This window comes from Seriola lalandi, unplaced genomic scaffold (genome assembly GCF_002814215.2).
Source record: "Seriola lalandi dorsalis isolate HSWRI2012SDOR001 ecotype SW California unplaced genomic scaffold, Sedor1 jcf7180002054345, whole genome shotgun sequence".
Lineage (NCBI taxonomy): Eukaryota > Metazoa > Chordata > Actinopteri > Carangiformes > Carangidae > Seriola > Seriola lalandi.
Genome location: NW_019524898.1, coordinates 492,966 through 508,777, shown reverse-complemented (window position 1 = coordinate 508,777; position 15,812 = coordinate 492,966). Strand labels below are relative to the sequence as shown.

General features: G+C 41.8%; 1 protein-coding gene across 4 annotated transcripts in view; it reads right to left on the bottom strand.

Moving 5' to 3' along the window:
- The window catches only part of ptpn11b (protein tyrosine phosphatase non-receptor type 11b), a 40,801-nt gene that overhangs the window by 8,874 nt on the left and 16,115 nt on the right, over positions 1–15,812 (bottom strand). For 3 of the 4 annotated variants that reach the window (XM_023407705.2, XM_087174377.1, XM_023407708.2), the window contains exons 3-10: positions 6,903–7,097; positions 3,197–3,389; positions 2,847–2,966; positions 2,538–2,651; positions 1,798–1,894; positions 1,477–1,556; positions 1,062–1,217; positions 111–242 (exon numbers count right to left, since the gene is read on the bottom strand). In XM_023407705.2, the coding sequence (XP_023263473.1) occupies positions 111–242; positions 1,062–1,217; positions 1,477–1,556; positions 1,798–1,894; positions 2,538–2,651; positions 2,847–2,966; positions 3,197–3,389; positions 6,903–7,097 (1,087 nt within the window). The remainder of the gene's footprint in view (positions 1–110; positions 243–1,061; positions 1,218–1,476; positions 1,557–1,797; positions 1,895–2,537; positions 2,652–2,846; positions 2,967–3,196; positions 3,390–6,902; positions 7,098–15,812) is intronic. The other variant, XM_023407706.2, reaches the window with a different exon arrangement.

Here is a 15,812-nt window from a genome sequence, read left to right as displayed (position 1 = left end):
TGCTAGAGGATTGTGTGTGTGTGTGTGTGTGTGTGTATGTGTGTGAAGTGTTGGGTAATCTGACCCCAGGTCAGTGGGTCAGCTCTGACTGAGTACACAGCTCTTCCTACCCGGTCCAGACGGGTCACCTCCAGCTTCCTGAGGATGTAGTCTTGTGCTGGCTGCTCGTCCACATTCCTCACTTGCACCTTCCCAAACTCCTTGGTGGCGTTGAAGTCCGGCCAGTAACGTACACATTTGTTCTACAAACAGAGAGAGAGAGAGAGAGAGAGAGAGAGAGAGAGAGAGAGAGACACAGAGAGACAGAGAGAGAGAAAGCAGAGGGAGGGTGACGGGTATTACAATCTAAAGAACCAGCTCATCTCAAGCAGCTTTCCAATCAGCTTAACTGTCATACTATCCTTGTCAGCCGTCTCCCTCCCCTCCCCCACACCAGACACACACACACACACACACACACATCATCCTTACTACGCATATCCACCCATCTCTGTTGAACTCAGCTAATGCCATCAAGTGCTGTGTTTCATCTGAAAACGCAGAACAAATGATGTTCGATGGCGACATAAAAGTCGACTGACAGAAACAAGCTGCGTCTGTATGAGACGCACACCGTTGTCCTCGTTTGTCCTGTTGTCCTTTGTTGCTCGTCAGAGCAGTTTGTGACCCATCTGCTGGTGAACGCACCTTCTACTTTAGAGAGTAGTGGATTTTTCCATATGTAATGTTTTAGGGTCATTTTAGGTATTTCGCTCTCGCTCTCATTATGAAATCTTAAACGTGTCCAATCGCAGAACAAACGCCCCTCACTCCATGACTCTCCATTATCACAAGCAATCAACAGCAAACAGCCCAAAGGAGCACAGCAGTGAAACAGAGAAACCATTCAGGAGTAAATGCTGGAGAAAAAACAAAAAACTACTTGATTTAGAAACACAATACACAAAAACACTTCTACTAAATTGCCCTTTAACATTTAACATTAAGGCGTACATGAGCAAGTACAATTACTCCACAACACTGAAACTATACCACTGAATATTTGCTCTATAAAGGCTCACCCGCCCTCGCTCTATTTCCTTTGTGGTCATGACGATGACGTGCGTGTTCTCCTGATACACCATCTTCCAGAAGTCGTTGACCGTATTCTGTAGGCACCCCTGGGTGGCGATGAAGACTTTGCCCTCCTCCATGTAGCGCCCCTCTTCATGCATACACTGTAAAGCAAGTTAAGTTCTGCTTATAAAACAGGAAGTTTGTTTTCATCTTATGTTGACTGACAATTCTGAGGTAACCACACTGTATGTTTGTTTTTTAACTGATGTATTTATCACTTTGGAACAGTTTAATGTTAAAGGTGAATTTGCCCCTGAACGTCACATATATCTTGAGTGTTTGCTGAATGTTGTGTGTTACTGTCATTGATCAAGCACAGGTGCTGATAACAAGGTCTTTTGTAAAGCTGAAAAGACTCACTCTGATGTAGTTGGCATTGATGTAGTCTGAACCGGCAACATCTGGATCTGCTTCCCTGATTTCAACACGAGTTGTGTCGACTGAAAACACAAAGTCAAAACTGTTGTTAATGCACAAGAAAATGTCGACAGTTTTCTGGAATTACATTGTTTTTTTTGTTTGTTTTTCTTTTCAAATCTAATGTCAATTGATAGACTGCGAGTTATCGTAACCAGATCTTGACACTTTGCTGAGGCCTCCACATTGTCTATTGTCTATTTGTGTCACTGTTTCCACAGGAAGTTGGGGAGACAGGAAACGGCAGGTTGCTGCTTGACTCACAGGGGAGGATATTCTTGTATCTGTTTTTACTCTTGTTTTCTGGCTTCTGGCCTTCTTTCCGGGGATACAGCAGTTTACACTCCTGCTGCTGAAGTACCTGATAGTCAATGACAAAAGAAAAAGCAGAATGGAAGAAAAGAAAATTAAAAAGGCTTTCCAGGTTCCAAACAAAAGAATAACAACTACTGCCAATTCTGGGGTCATTTATACACAGCAGGGGTCACCGTCGAGTGCAAGAACATAAAATCTCTATTAAGGTTGTACACTTAAGAGAAAGCATTTCAGCATGAAGTCCCCTTGAAATACAAAGAGGGCTCTAAAGCTCTTCATTCATACTCATTTTGGATGCATATCTGCTCATGCAGGGGTAGAATAAGTCAAGCATTTAGAGAATTAACCTACAATGTTTTAGCTGCGATAAGTGAAAACCAGCTGCATGGCATTAATACAAATGCAGACAGACTAGTTAATATCTCTGCACTGCTTTCCTGAATTGATCTGCAAATAATCTTTGAGACAAAAAGGCGGACGGTGGCCCAGATCCGGACTCTGATGTCTAACCTATTAAATATTGAGAATTATTCAGTTTTGACGGAGTGTTTAAATTTTAACCTGACGTAGCTTTTTTCAGCTTGGCGTCACTGGTCTATATATAACTATCAATATTCGCACAAATATAAATGTGTTTATATGTTTTTTTTAAAAATCCTGATTGAAAGGAATAATTCTGGTGTACACACCTCAAATTCTTCCCAGAATCCTTGTTTGGGCTTCTCAGAGTTGTCTGCTACTTTGTTGAGCTCTCGTACCCGGTTCTCAATGTTGGCTGCATTTATCCTTGTGGCATTAAATGGCTGTCGTCGTCGTCATGTTGGGACAAGGAAATCGAATTTGTCAACAGAACAAAAATAAGTTATTCTATATTTAAAAAGCAAGTATGAAATTAAGCAGCACATTGTGACGCGTCCATCCACGCCTTCACGAGACTGCAACGTCTGCAAAAGATTCACCGCACTGTTTGTTTTATTCGTTAAATCCCTCTTCCCTACCTGTTTGAGATGCACTACGATGCCACTTTTCTCCACCATGGGGTTCTTCTTGTAGTGATCCACCAGCTCAGCCAGAGTCTCAAACCTCTCACCTCCGCCCACGTCGTATTTACTATCCTGCTGAAGACAAACCATCAACAGTTCAACTGCAGGTCTGAGGATATCTTAAAGATGCAAAAAATAAAACAAATTCAGCTTAAAAATACACGATTCAAAGCAGCAGCAGTTTGCCGAGGTGAGTCTAGGTATTATCATCCCCCAGGCTGTCTTAATCCAGCTAAGCCAAATTTACAAACTTATAAATCTGAGTTTCTGTATGTGTGAAAGGAGCCTGAACTGAGTTACCTCACCTGGTAACGTATCATAACATGCGTGACCTTGGTCTTACGATCCACGTTTTCGTGCTTCTCTTCATTGGTGAGAACCGAGAGGACGAAGTCGCCCGGTTTACTCTGGCTCTCCCGTACCAGGAAACTGCCGGCCTTGCCTTTGTCAGTGAGCAGTTTCTCCGCGTCTCGCCCAGAGAGGTGTCCATGGTACCACCTGCAGGTGAGAGAGAGAACAGACTGTCATACACCAACACAATACGACAGAAACAATATGATATTCACGGACAAACTGACTCGATGGATGTTTCTCTTGTGGAAGGTCCTCAAGATGAAAATCCTGCTGTACATTTACGTTTATTTTATTTGTTAGTATTACTAGATCATTATTATTATTTTTTTCCCCATATCAAACAACAATAAATGCTTTCTTGAGTCGGTTTGTAAGCTCATGTGTCCCATGTGCGATGTTGAGGATAGGATCAGAACCATTTCACTGTGGAGCCTCACATCATGTTAGCTGGCTGTGTCTATTTAGGTGAAGCTTCCTGTTCAGTCACAACAAAAACAACAACAACAACAACAACAACAGCAACACGCAGCTGACAACACCTGTTCAAAAACACACCGTGAACATCAGCGTTCATTACTCCAGATTGGCTGCGTTCACCAGCTGCCTCTCCATCTCCTGCGGAGATCAAGAGACGCTCAGCCTCGGGCTAGATGTGGTTTCAAGTTAGACGAATCATCGAGACAAGTCAGAAGAGCTGAGGCAGAAACTTGACCAAATGAGGGGGAGGACAAGCATTATGCTTCCTGCCTCGAGGGGAAAAACTTTTATATTCTTGCTTTAAGGATCAAGATAACAGTCAGTCTATATGTGCATTGTGACAGAAAACACACACTGGAGAATCAAAGTGTCTCTTACCCTGCTGCAGCCTCACGCAGTTGCTGACATGCAGCTGATGAAACCTGCATTTCTGCGTTTTTTGTTTTTTTTCCTGTGTGGTGAACAAGAACGTGTAGGAGGCTCTGACAGCACATGTATGTAGAATGGAAAAACCACATAAACCACAGCCATAGATCACAAGTTGTTCTTAGACCTAAATAGAAACTGAGATGTACACACTGCAACGTGCAGATGTGTAGAAAAAGTCAATGTACATATCCAGCTCAGCATGAGATGACACCGAACAGAAATTATATTTTTGTGTGCGTGTGTGTAAATGATGATATAAATGTAGCGTTCCCAATTGCTTCCTGTACGTGAGTGAGCGAGTGCGTGCACGGATGGATTCCTGGCTAATACACCAGCTGTCTTGGTCTCACATTTCAAAAAGGAGGTGTGTAGGTGTGACCAAGTGTCCAACCTGTGTGTAGAAGGTTGATAGCACGCGGCTACTCGGCGAGCATAAACAAAAACAGCAGCACCGCCCACTTAGTTTGTTTGAAGATGCATTTGGGGAATATGCCACTATTTATGCATGTGGATGAGGATGTGAAAGTGCATCTGAGTTTAATGTATGGGTGTGTGCGTGCAGAGAATAATGCATCCACTCATATGTGTGTTGGTACATGATTAATGAGTCTTTCCTGGTGCCAGTCAGGCCTGGACAATAATTAGTTATCATTGTCAATAGGCTCTTAGTGGAATTAGATACCGCCACACTGATGTAACGTTTTACAAAATTGTGCTGTTTTAATAATTGATTTTGAAAATAAATGTTTTGTTTAAAGCTGCACTAATCCCGACTTTTATATTAGCAACGGATCAAACGACTGTAATGTCAGAACTATCACTCGACTCTGCAGTTCCCCTCTTCTCTGCAGAACGTTTCAGCATCTCTCAGCTCTTTGTTGTAGTTTTCAGCCTCGCAACTTTACTCTGATGAATCCACTGTTTGCTACCGATCCATCACCACATGACAGGAGGACAATGTAAGCACACAGCATGTGAACCTAGTAGAGCAATTAGTGGCTGAAGAAGAAGACATTTTTCTTCTTGTGTGTGTTGCACATTTTTCTACTGTAATCCATAACAGTTGTTTGTGCATTAATCACCATTTTGATAATTTTATATGCGAGCTGCCGTGTAGTGATATGTATTGATGTGACACTCTTGTTTTTGGAAACACCACGCTAAAATGTAACCCCTAAACAGCCTCTATCACGTCCTGCTGCTCATCGCAGTGATGTGTCTACCTGTACTCTACTGAAACGTGGGGAGCTCCAGGTGTTCCTTTGGCCAGACTCATTAAAAATCCCCCGTTACCGGATGTTTTGGATGGAGCCACATGGGGAGACAAAAAGAATGGACCACCTGAGGGAGTTATTAGTTATTCTTTGTGTCAAATATCCCACGTGCCTGTTGATTGGCAGCAGAAACTGTAGAATGATTAATCAAAACGACAGGTTTGATGTGCACATGAGCACAGAGGTTTCTGTGGTTATTTTTGCAACAGTCTGGCGCTTGTTGCACAAAAATCTAACCAGCGGAACCGTGTGTAATTGTGGCACGCCAGTGTGCAGCATCACCCACGTCTGAGACTGCAGAAGGGACAGATGTACAGAAGCCCTGAGAGCTCAACACACTGCAACTTAAGAAAACACACGCAAATAGACAAAAAACACAAACACAGTACACTTCCATCAATTTAACAACACGTGTGCTGCACGTAGAGAGAAAGAGAGAGAGAGAGAGAGAGAGAGAGAGAGAGAGAGAGAGAGAGAGAGAGAGAGAGAGAGAGAGAGAGAAACACACAGCAAAGGGCCCCGGGTCAGACCCCGATCCGGGGCCGCTGTGGTTAGGACTACGCCTTCATGGTAGGCGCTCTACCAGGTGAGCCACCGAGGCACCTCCTCATCACTTTTAAGTGTCTTCTGGAAACACTTCCTTTGTGTTGTGAGTATTTGCAGCACATGTGTCGTCCATATTGATGAAGACGTTCTCTGAACTTGCTTATGTTGCAGTGCGTTGAGCTCTCCGGATACTGATGCCTCCTCTGCTGCCTTCAGATGAATGTAAAGAGAGTCAGCAGAGTAAAGGGACAGCCGTCAGTATAGACTACCTACTAACTGTCGTGGATTAGAACTATAACATGAATAAAGCAGGTTTATGGGATTTATATGGGTTTGATTTCACTGAATAAAGTGACTGAAATACTGTGGAACTGCAACTACACATTTATCTGGTATTAGTGGTTTTCCCCTACAGTCTTTTATTGTAACTCTACTACACTGATCTGGTCTCTGTAGGTTCAACGGGCAAGGAATTAAAATTTAAAGCGTAATATTTGATGTAAAAAGAGTCGTGCCTTAAATCAAATTAAAAATTAAAATGACCAGTGTTCAGCGCTGTTATCTGCAGGGGGGGGGAAACTGCTTCACAAACAGCATTTAGACCATAACAGGATACAGTAACTGCACTGAGAGCTAGACTATTAACATTTCTCTGGTGGTTTAGTCGCTTCTCGTGGCAGGATGAAGCTTTGCAGGCTTGACACCCCTGAAGCTGAAAGAATAAAAATAACTGTCTGTGGTCACTGAAAAACTTATGTGCAGTTTTCATCAGTTCGTCAAAACAGCAAACACACTGAGATGAACTTATATGTCGTATCTGTGTCTACGTGGACCTGGATTTTCGTCGTATTTACGGTGATGAATTAGCTGTACGCAAATGAGAGCGTATTTGCACGTGTGGGCGTCGGTGTGTGCGCGAGTTTGTCAGCACCTCTCGGAGGTGGGGTCCTTGCAGTTGAGTGGGTACTTGAGCTCAATGACATGGCCGTTCCTCTCGCGCAGCAGATCCTGTTGTTCTGTGTAGTACTGCACCAGCTCGGCCAGCGTGGCGAACTTCTCGCCTCCGTACAGGTCGTAGTAGTCGCCCGAGTTCTGGATCTTAATGTGGGTCACCTCATCGTCGCGCCTGCGAGGGAAAAAACACAGTGTGTCACTCAGTGTGTCGTCATGCATGTAAACAGAGGTGGACTCACTCCAAGGAAGCACTCAGCATTTTGTTTTTTTGTTTGTATTTTTCTTGTGTGCGTGTTCCCTGCAGATATTTCAACAGCCAACACACACACACACACACACACACACACACACACACACACACACACACACACGTGCACACAAACAGCCTCCCACACAGTTCACACAGCAACCCAGTCCATACACACATTTGTCGCCCACACTCCCTCACAGAGCATAAATGCATATAAAGTACACTGTAAAAATGTCCAGCTCATCAAGCCATCTGCTCCCATTTTAAGACACTGAACCTTATTTTCTTAAAACATGTCGAACAATCTGCCAATGTGGTGACGTCCTTCATTCGTCGCCTGTTATTTTCTTGCACTAATCTACCTTATTCCGCCTGTAAATCTTCCGTATCTCTGCGAGCTTTTCTTGTAAGGCTCAAAGTACAAATATAAACTGTAAAATATAATAAAATAACTTTGACCTTTTCCATCTGTGCCAAAATTGGAATGATAAAATAAGCCACAAGCTAATGCAAAGAAAGAAAATGCAGGAAAAAGCTGCAAAGACACAGTGATTTAAAAAAGAAAAAAAAATTCTGATCCATTTTATCGCACACAGAATATTTTTCACTTTGACTTCTATAAACAAAACAACACAAATCTTCTCACAAGGGATCATCCTTTTTTTAATACTCTAGTTTTCATATCTATTTTATTTGGAGGAAGGTTGTATTGTGATTGCAGAACAGCAGAAAAAAAAAATGCACGCAGCTGCCGAGCTGATAAGCCAGAAAACATTTGCTACCACTTTGCATATTCAAAGTCCTCTGGCTGGTTTGAACAGGTGCACACAAATGTTAACACACACAAACACACACACACACACACACACACACACACACACACACACACACACATATATATAAGGTTTTACTCTATAGGATATCTGCCTGGAAGCAGTTGAAGAACAAGATGCGGCTCCACTGCTAAATGTACTTCTTTAACATAAATCTACATTTCCATTTTCCAAATCCAGTGACTTCGTTAAACATGTTTCTTTATCAGAGATAAACAAAACATCCTGTAAACATATTAAATATAACGACACACAAACACACAACTGTTTTAGGGAGCACAGGGGAGTTAGCCAGACGGTCGGCACTATCTGATCTCCAGGCCGAGATACACCAGTCTCCTCTCTCTCTCTCTCGAACTAATAATCAGCTAATGGTCGTATCAAATGGCACAAATCCTATTTCCCTCCATCACTTTTGTTGTTGTTCTCAAAACTTTTCACATTCCCTTTTTTTTTCTAGCTTCCCAACTTCCCACTCAACATACTGTAAATCTATTGCTCCATTTTTGTATTCAAAAGTCCCATAATCCATCTCTCTCTCTCTCTCTCTCTTTCTCTCTCTCACTCTCTCTCTCTCTCTGTTTCCTGGTAATTGCTTTATGGCTCTATTAGTGGCTGCTGGCACGGTGCCACAGGTCTATGGCCCTGTTAAGGGCCCCTCCTCAGCTCTTGGGCCAAATCCCCTTTTCTCTCAGAGTTTAACACCATTAACCATTAGATCCCCCCCCCCCCCCCCCCCCCCCCCCCCGCTCTCCCTCTCTCACACACTGATAACCTTTATGGATTCATTACAGTAAGACCGTCCTCTTTACAGTAAGAACGCAGGGAGGCAAGTTCAGCATCACGTCTGCTCTGCTCTGGATCACCACTGTCTATCTCTCACACATGACGGATTAACATCATTAACATTAAGATGACATTCTGTGCCAATTCATCCTTTGACACACAGCGCATTTTATTATGTCACATCTATTTGTGAAGTTATCCTACTTACTATAAAACATCCTACTTTGTACCTTATTTAGACACAATCTAATAAAACCAGCAGACGGTCCAACAACAGACTAGATGTGTGTATAACTCTTACTGAAGACAAATCAAGTTTAGTTCATACATTATGTGATGAATTATCATTCATAAAACTATCCATAAATAGCCTAGCTTTATGGCTAAACATAGAATGTGTTCTTTTTTTTGTCTCATCGCGGGTTCCAAACAAGAAAACCATCCAGGCCCGTGGCGCATGTTTGCATACAGCTGCAGTAGTATGGATTATTTTCCAGCTCAATAAAATGAGATAGAGAAGATGCCATTTAATCCCATTGCTGACATCAAATTCAACCCTCACAGACGTGCAGTAATGTAATCCACGTAGGAAGTTTAAAGACTCACTCATGCTCAACGTTAGATACAGATAGTTGCGCAATATAATAATGAATATTATATTATTATAATATGACATGTTTAGAATTATTATATTATATAATAAAATACAGACTATTCTGTCACAACACCACCACCACACTATTATCATGTTATTCTACACTATTTTATATAATATTTTATTACAATTTATAATATATTAGCATTTTTTTTGTCGTAAGATTTATTTTTTTATTTTTTATTTTCTATTACATTGACAGGATATCATATACAATTTTTTCTTTTAATTATTTTCCTTTTTTTTTTTTTATTACATTTTCCCTACGATTATATTGATATCACATCATTAATGTCCACTATACTTTCCTTTTCACCCTCTCACACAAGACAGTGAAGCTAATAGTTCGAGCGAGATCCACAGGACACCACGCAGAAACTTTTAATGATGCAGCTTTTTGAAAAGAGGTTTTAACGAGCCGGTCAGAAGTTTTAAACATCTTTATGATGTGACTTCGCCCTGGCACAGGGACAAACAGCTCAGTTGAGGATGTAGCATAAACCTGTAGTGATGCACATCTGTGAGAAGTACAGGGTTGTTCCTCCTTGCTGAACACAGTTCTGCATTTTCAAATCAAATCACGTGTGTATGTTCTCACCAACATCCTGTATGATCGTTTCACCTGCAAAAGCACGTTTATCTGCCTGAAAATAGCACGTCTCGAATGAAACGCTTCATCGTTCTGCAACTCTGCTCATGATTAGTTGGATTTACTGACAACAACAAGCTAGATTAATCTCAGCTTTACCGCTTTGTTCCACACGGTAATCACATAAAACCAAGATATTTCAATTTTTATCCAAAAGGCAAAAAATACAAACTTCACCTTCTTTAACCACAAATAAAACTGTAAAATGTTCAGCATGACAGAATATACATATAGTATAGTCTTCACAGGGTATGTAATGTCATGGTGCGATGGTATCCTGCTTTTACTGGAAAAACAAATGCAGCAGATCCAAGCAAGATAATTTTGTCCTTGATTATCCTATGAACTGGTTTGCATTGATAGGACCGACTGACATAACTTACATACGTCACACAGTCCTTTACAGCGCCGCTCCTATCAGATCGCAGCATCGTCATCCTGCTGCAGCTCAACGGCCGGAGCAGCAAACAGATCCCATCTACGAGTGAGATCGAGCGTTCACATTTCTCAGCATACGAACCAGAGCGCTCGGTAATAAACATTATTTAGATCAGTGTGACTAAGCTAACTGATGCACTGATAAGACAGACAACTGGGAAATATGTTGTTCAAAAATGCACATATTTATCCATGCACAAAGTCTAAAATATACAAATGATTGCTTGCTTTGCCCTGAAGCCTTTCCAAGCAAGACTTTTCACTCAATACAACCTGACACCACTGAGAAATGGCTCTTACTGCTGCCAGTCCACTAAAGTTTTAGCGTGTGTTTCAGTTCCACTTTTGCATCTGCTGAACAGGTTTATTAACCTCAATTCTAGAGGAGGCATGTTCATAAACTTCTCCGCGTTGTAAAAGCTCGTCCCGATTGGCTGTGGATAAACCATTCATACTTCAAAAGGCTGCGAAATTTGAAACCAGAGGCGTTTGCAAATTCAGACAACCAAGAAATCTTACTGTCATCTTGTTTGTTCATAAGCAGCACCAGACACGCTGAACCCAACGACAACGGCTAAAATTTGAGCACATCACAGGGGTAAAAACAAACTAAACAACATCCACTTTTTTATGCCATTAAACAATAAACGCCCCCAAAATTAGCTCTGCTACTTCAGCTGGTCATACAGTGTCAACACTTTTACCTATATACAAATTCTACAAATACTTCTGTGACACAATAATTCATGATGAATAATTCAGTGAAAAACAGTTTCTCTACCCTAATGCTATCATTGCATATAGATGCTACAGTAAAAGCAGCTGCAGTGGCAAGAAAAAGTGAGTGAATCCTTCAATATTATCATCATTTGGTCAGATCTTCATCCAAGTCACAATGGCGAACAAACGTGATCTAATTTAACTAATAACACACAAATCGTTGTATTGTTCATGTCCATACTGAATACATGGTTAAAACATTCACAGTATAGGCTGGAAAGAGTAAGTGAACCCCCTCTGCTAATGACAGCAACAAAAGCTAACTGGAGGCAGGAGTTAACAAACCTGGAGTCCTGTACTATTCACATGAAACATCTGCTGATGTGAAGCATGCCTCATCTAAAAAAAAAAAAAAAAAAGACTTATGATTAAGAACTGTTGATTTGCATAAAGCTGGAAAGGGTTATAAATGAAATATTCATCAGCCCAAAGTTAGTGTCTATAAATGGAGATGATTTAGGTCTGTGGCTACTCTCCCTAAAAGTGGGCGTCCAGCTCAGATGACTCCAAAAGCACAAAAGCAGAATGATCAGTGAGGTAGAAATGAAACCCAGAGAACAGCTAAAGACTTGAAAGAATCATTGGAGCTGGTTAACATCAAAAAAAAAAAGAAGAGAAAAACATCACTGCACCCCTGAAGTTTGTCAAAAAAGCAGCTTGACTCTCCACAACAGAACAACGAAAGGAGGGTGGAGGGAGCATCGTGATCTGGGGACAGCTCAACACCATCGAGGGGGAAATGAACTCCCGAGTTTATTGAGGTGTCTTACGGGATAATGTCAGGGTGGCTCCACCGGCTGAAGCTCAGTAGAAGCTGCTGAAGTGATGCAGCAAGACAATGACTCTAAACATCTTGTAGGAGCCCCAGACTTTAATCCAGTAGAGATGCTGTTGAGGTTATTGACGCCAAAGGAGTTTAAATCAAAGGGTTCTCTTGCTTTTTCCCCACCAGCACCAGTTTATGTTTAACGGCCATGTTCAATAAACACACAAAAGATGAGAATTATTTGTGTGATGTTAGCTTGAGCACGTTACGTTTGTCTTCACCTGAGACTTAGATGAAGCTCAGATCAAACTTTATGACCAGTTAATGCAGAAAACCATTTGATTTCAAAGGGTTGACAGTTAGCAGTTAGCATTGCTCATAAGTTATAGGATGCATTTGGTCTGTTTCAGTTTTTCAACTGACTCTTCTCAGCACAAAAAGATGCAGCCATTGTTCAGGTGTCACGTGTCTTTTATGTATAATAGGAACACTGTGTTTTTGCACGTGTCAGGAAAAAAAGCAGAAACACCGACACAAACGTTTGCACGCCACACGGTCACGGTTGTCGTGTCTTTGTCCGTGTTGACACGCAAATCTAACAACACCAAATGCCACAATCGGCTGAGAGAGTAAAACTGGGCGACGTCATGACGAGAGGCAGGTTAGGGGTCAGGATGCCACATTTACATTTAACACACAAACTAAGAAGCAGTCAGAAACAGTCAGAAACAGTTAGAAATGAAGACTTGAAGAAAAACTTTTAAAAGTTTAAGTACATTCACAATAATGATGTTGAAATGCACTTTTACTTGACTATGTAAACCTATAAATAGCCCCAGCCTGCAGTGGAAACATATCTAAGTAAACCCTGGTAAGCATTATATAACACAGAGGCTTGGAGAGAAAATCCATTTGCTCTCTGTGGTAATTTGCCCTGCAAAATTCTCTCTTAAGATTGCCCTTAAAAATTCCTCCTCGGGGTCTTTTGAGTGTATAAAGAGCATGAAAAATGACGGAGAAAACTTGACCAGACTGTTCCCCTTACAAAGTTGGACTTGGATATAAATTATGGCTCAAGTTTTTCTGCTTCCAACTTTCTCTCCCCCCCTCCCCCTTTATGAAACTCTCGATTGATTACATTTTCAAAACCCTCAAAAAGCTCTCATTAGCGTCTCAGACTTCGGCCTTTACGACACTTTTGAGCAGCGGCTCTGTCCGACCCCTCCTCCCTCTGTTCACTTTGTGGACCAGAAAAGACAAGAGGTGGTGGAGATAAGAAGTGGAGAGGCAGAGAGAGGAAGATGAGACAGAGAGAGAGAGAGAGAGAGAGAGAGAGAGAGAGAGAGAGAGAGAGAGAGAGAGAGACAACAGAGTCCCTCAGCGTCTGTTACAATCTGAACATTCACAGTGACCGTCCTGCTCGTAATGGCCTTAGTAAGCTGAAACCTGGCTAATGACTAGCTAATTAGACTCTCCTCTGCTCTGATAAGACACTGTGTGTGTGTGTGTGTGTGTGTGTGTGTGTGTGTGTGTGTGTGTGTTTGAAGAGAAATGGAGAATGAGTTAGGAAGAATGATATCCTAATTAAGAAAAGCTTCTATAGATGTAATTATCTTCGGTATATTCCAGCATTTTCCACATGTTACAGGCTTCATTCTGTTCCGTACGATAAAGAAAAAGTTGGCAAAAAAAAAAAAAGGTCACTGTACACATTTACTTCCTGTATTTTTAAAAACATATTTTGGTGTTTAAAACAGGCGTTTGGTGAGTTCTCCCCCTGGTAGCTGATAACATTTCCTGAGAGAAAAGGTGGCAGGACATATGTGCATGTTTAACCTCCTAGGACCTGGCGTCCACATATGTGGACCTCACATTTTGGGTTCTCTAGACCACAATACTAACTTTTTCTCAACAAGGGCCTGGTGACCACATATGAGGATATTATACTGCCACTCAGTAATCGAAATTTAAAACTAATGTCCTCATATGTGGACATCATTTTTCTCAGGTCCCAATCAGCCTATATAGCAAAAAATAGAGCTCGGGTCTTAGGAGGTTAATACAGTATTCACATCTATACCGCGCTGCTGCCCGTCTGTCGTTCTGCAAGTTTCACGTCACAGAGTTTATTTTTTAAAGAAGGTGCACAGGCTGTTTTGTTTAAATATCAGGTGTTTTTCACCTAAATTTTCCTACGTTTTTCTCCAGTACTTAATAGTTTTTGCACAATATCACCACAACAGTAAATACATTAATACTGGTTTATACTAAAATATAGTTTGATCGTAGCACATGAAGTGAAGAATCCTAAACTTAGTGAGCTGATCATTTCAACAACAATAAGTGGCACATTTTATCAAACATTAACCACCATGAGCTGCTGGTCGTACTGAGTCACGTATGAGCCAAACCACAGAGGGAACTGAATCCAGCGGCGGTGCATTTTTATTTCTTAAGAATTCATCTCATCATTTGTAAATAGAAAGATGTTTATTAATAAAACTCTGCTGCTCTCCTTCTTCCTCTTAGTTCAAAGTGAGGCTCTGCACTGGCCACTCGACCGCAGTGTGTGTGTGTGTGTGTGTGTGTGTGTGAGTGTGTGAGTGTGTGTGTGTGTTTAAGTCTGTCAAGACCACAAATCATGGCTGCAGCTCACCCCACCAACCTTCCTGTGGTGTGTGCAATTTACAACTCTCTGCCCTACATGCACACAAACCACAGGCAGTGAAGGTCAAAGCCTTAACAGGTCCCTCACGCTTTAACATCATTTAAAAGCTGCTGCCTGTCTAACTACTCCGTTTCCTTTTCCTCTCTCTCTCTCACACACACACACACACACACACACACACACACACACACACACACACACACACATATTGTCACAGTTGCCTTTGGGGAACTTACATTCATTTCCTGGAAACTTATCTTAACCCATATCACCTACCTGCCTTACCCCAACCTTCACCATAATAACCATAACCATAAACCACTGAACCGAATATCAGCTTTTTCCAAACTGAGGACACGACTTTCTTTCTACGCCAGTTGGACGAGCCGTCACAAATTAACTGGTCTTTAGCCTGAGATTTGTCCCTAAAGGTAGCTTATGACAGAAACACACACACACACACACACACACACACACACACACACACACACACACACACACACAGAAAGAAAGAAGCCTCTCCCTATCCACGTCGCCATGCCAGCTAGTCACAGGGTAACAAATGCGTTTGGACTTTCTTCCAGGCACTTGTGTGACTGATGCATCTCTTAAAAGCTTCCGTTGCCAGGGAAGAGCCGCTCTTCAAACTCCCTCTTCTGCCCGTTTGTTTCCTGCTCTCTGTAATCACCGGAGCATGTTGTGCTCGAGTCCTACTTACCAGAAGACTGCACAGTCTCTCCAACACACACACTTGGGGCTCTCAATTAAAAGAGATTAAGAGAAATTTTGTTTTGTTTTTTAAAAAAATGCATGAATGACAGGTATTACAGTCAGGCCGGCTCACTTCAGCTCCGCCCTGCTGACCAAAATTAATCAGAACGTTACCAAATCGCACATTCCTAATGTGTTATCTAACGTGTTCCTAGAAACACTCACACAAAACAACTTCTGTTTAAATGCCATCTATTCACCCGCAGACAAAATGTTACGTCACACACGCACGCACGCACGCACGCACGCACGCACGCACGCACGCACGCACGCACGCACGCACGCACGCAC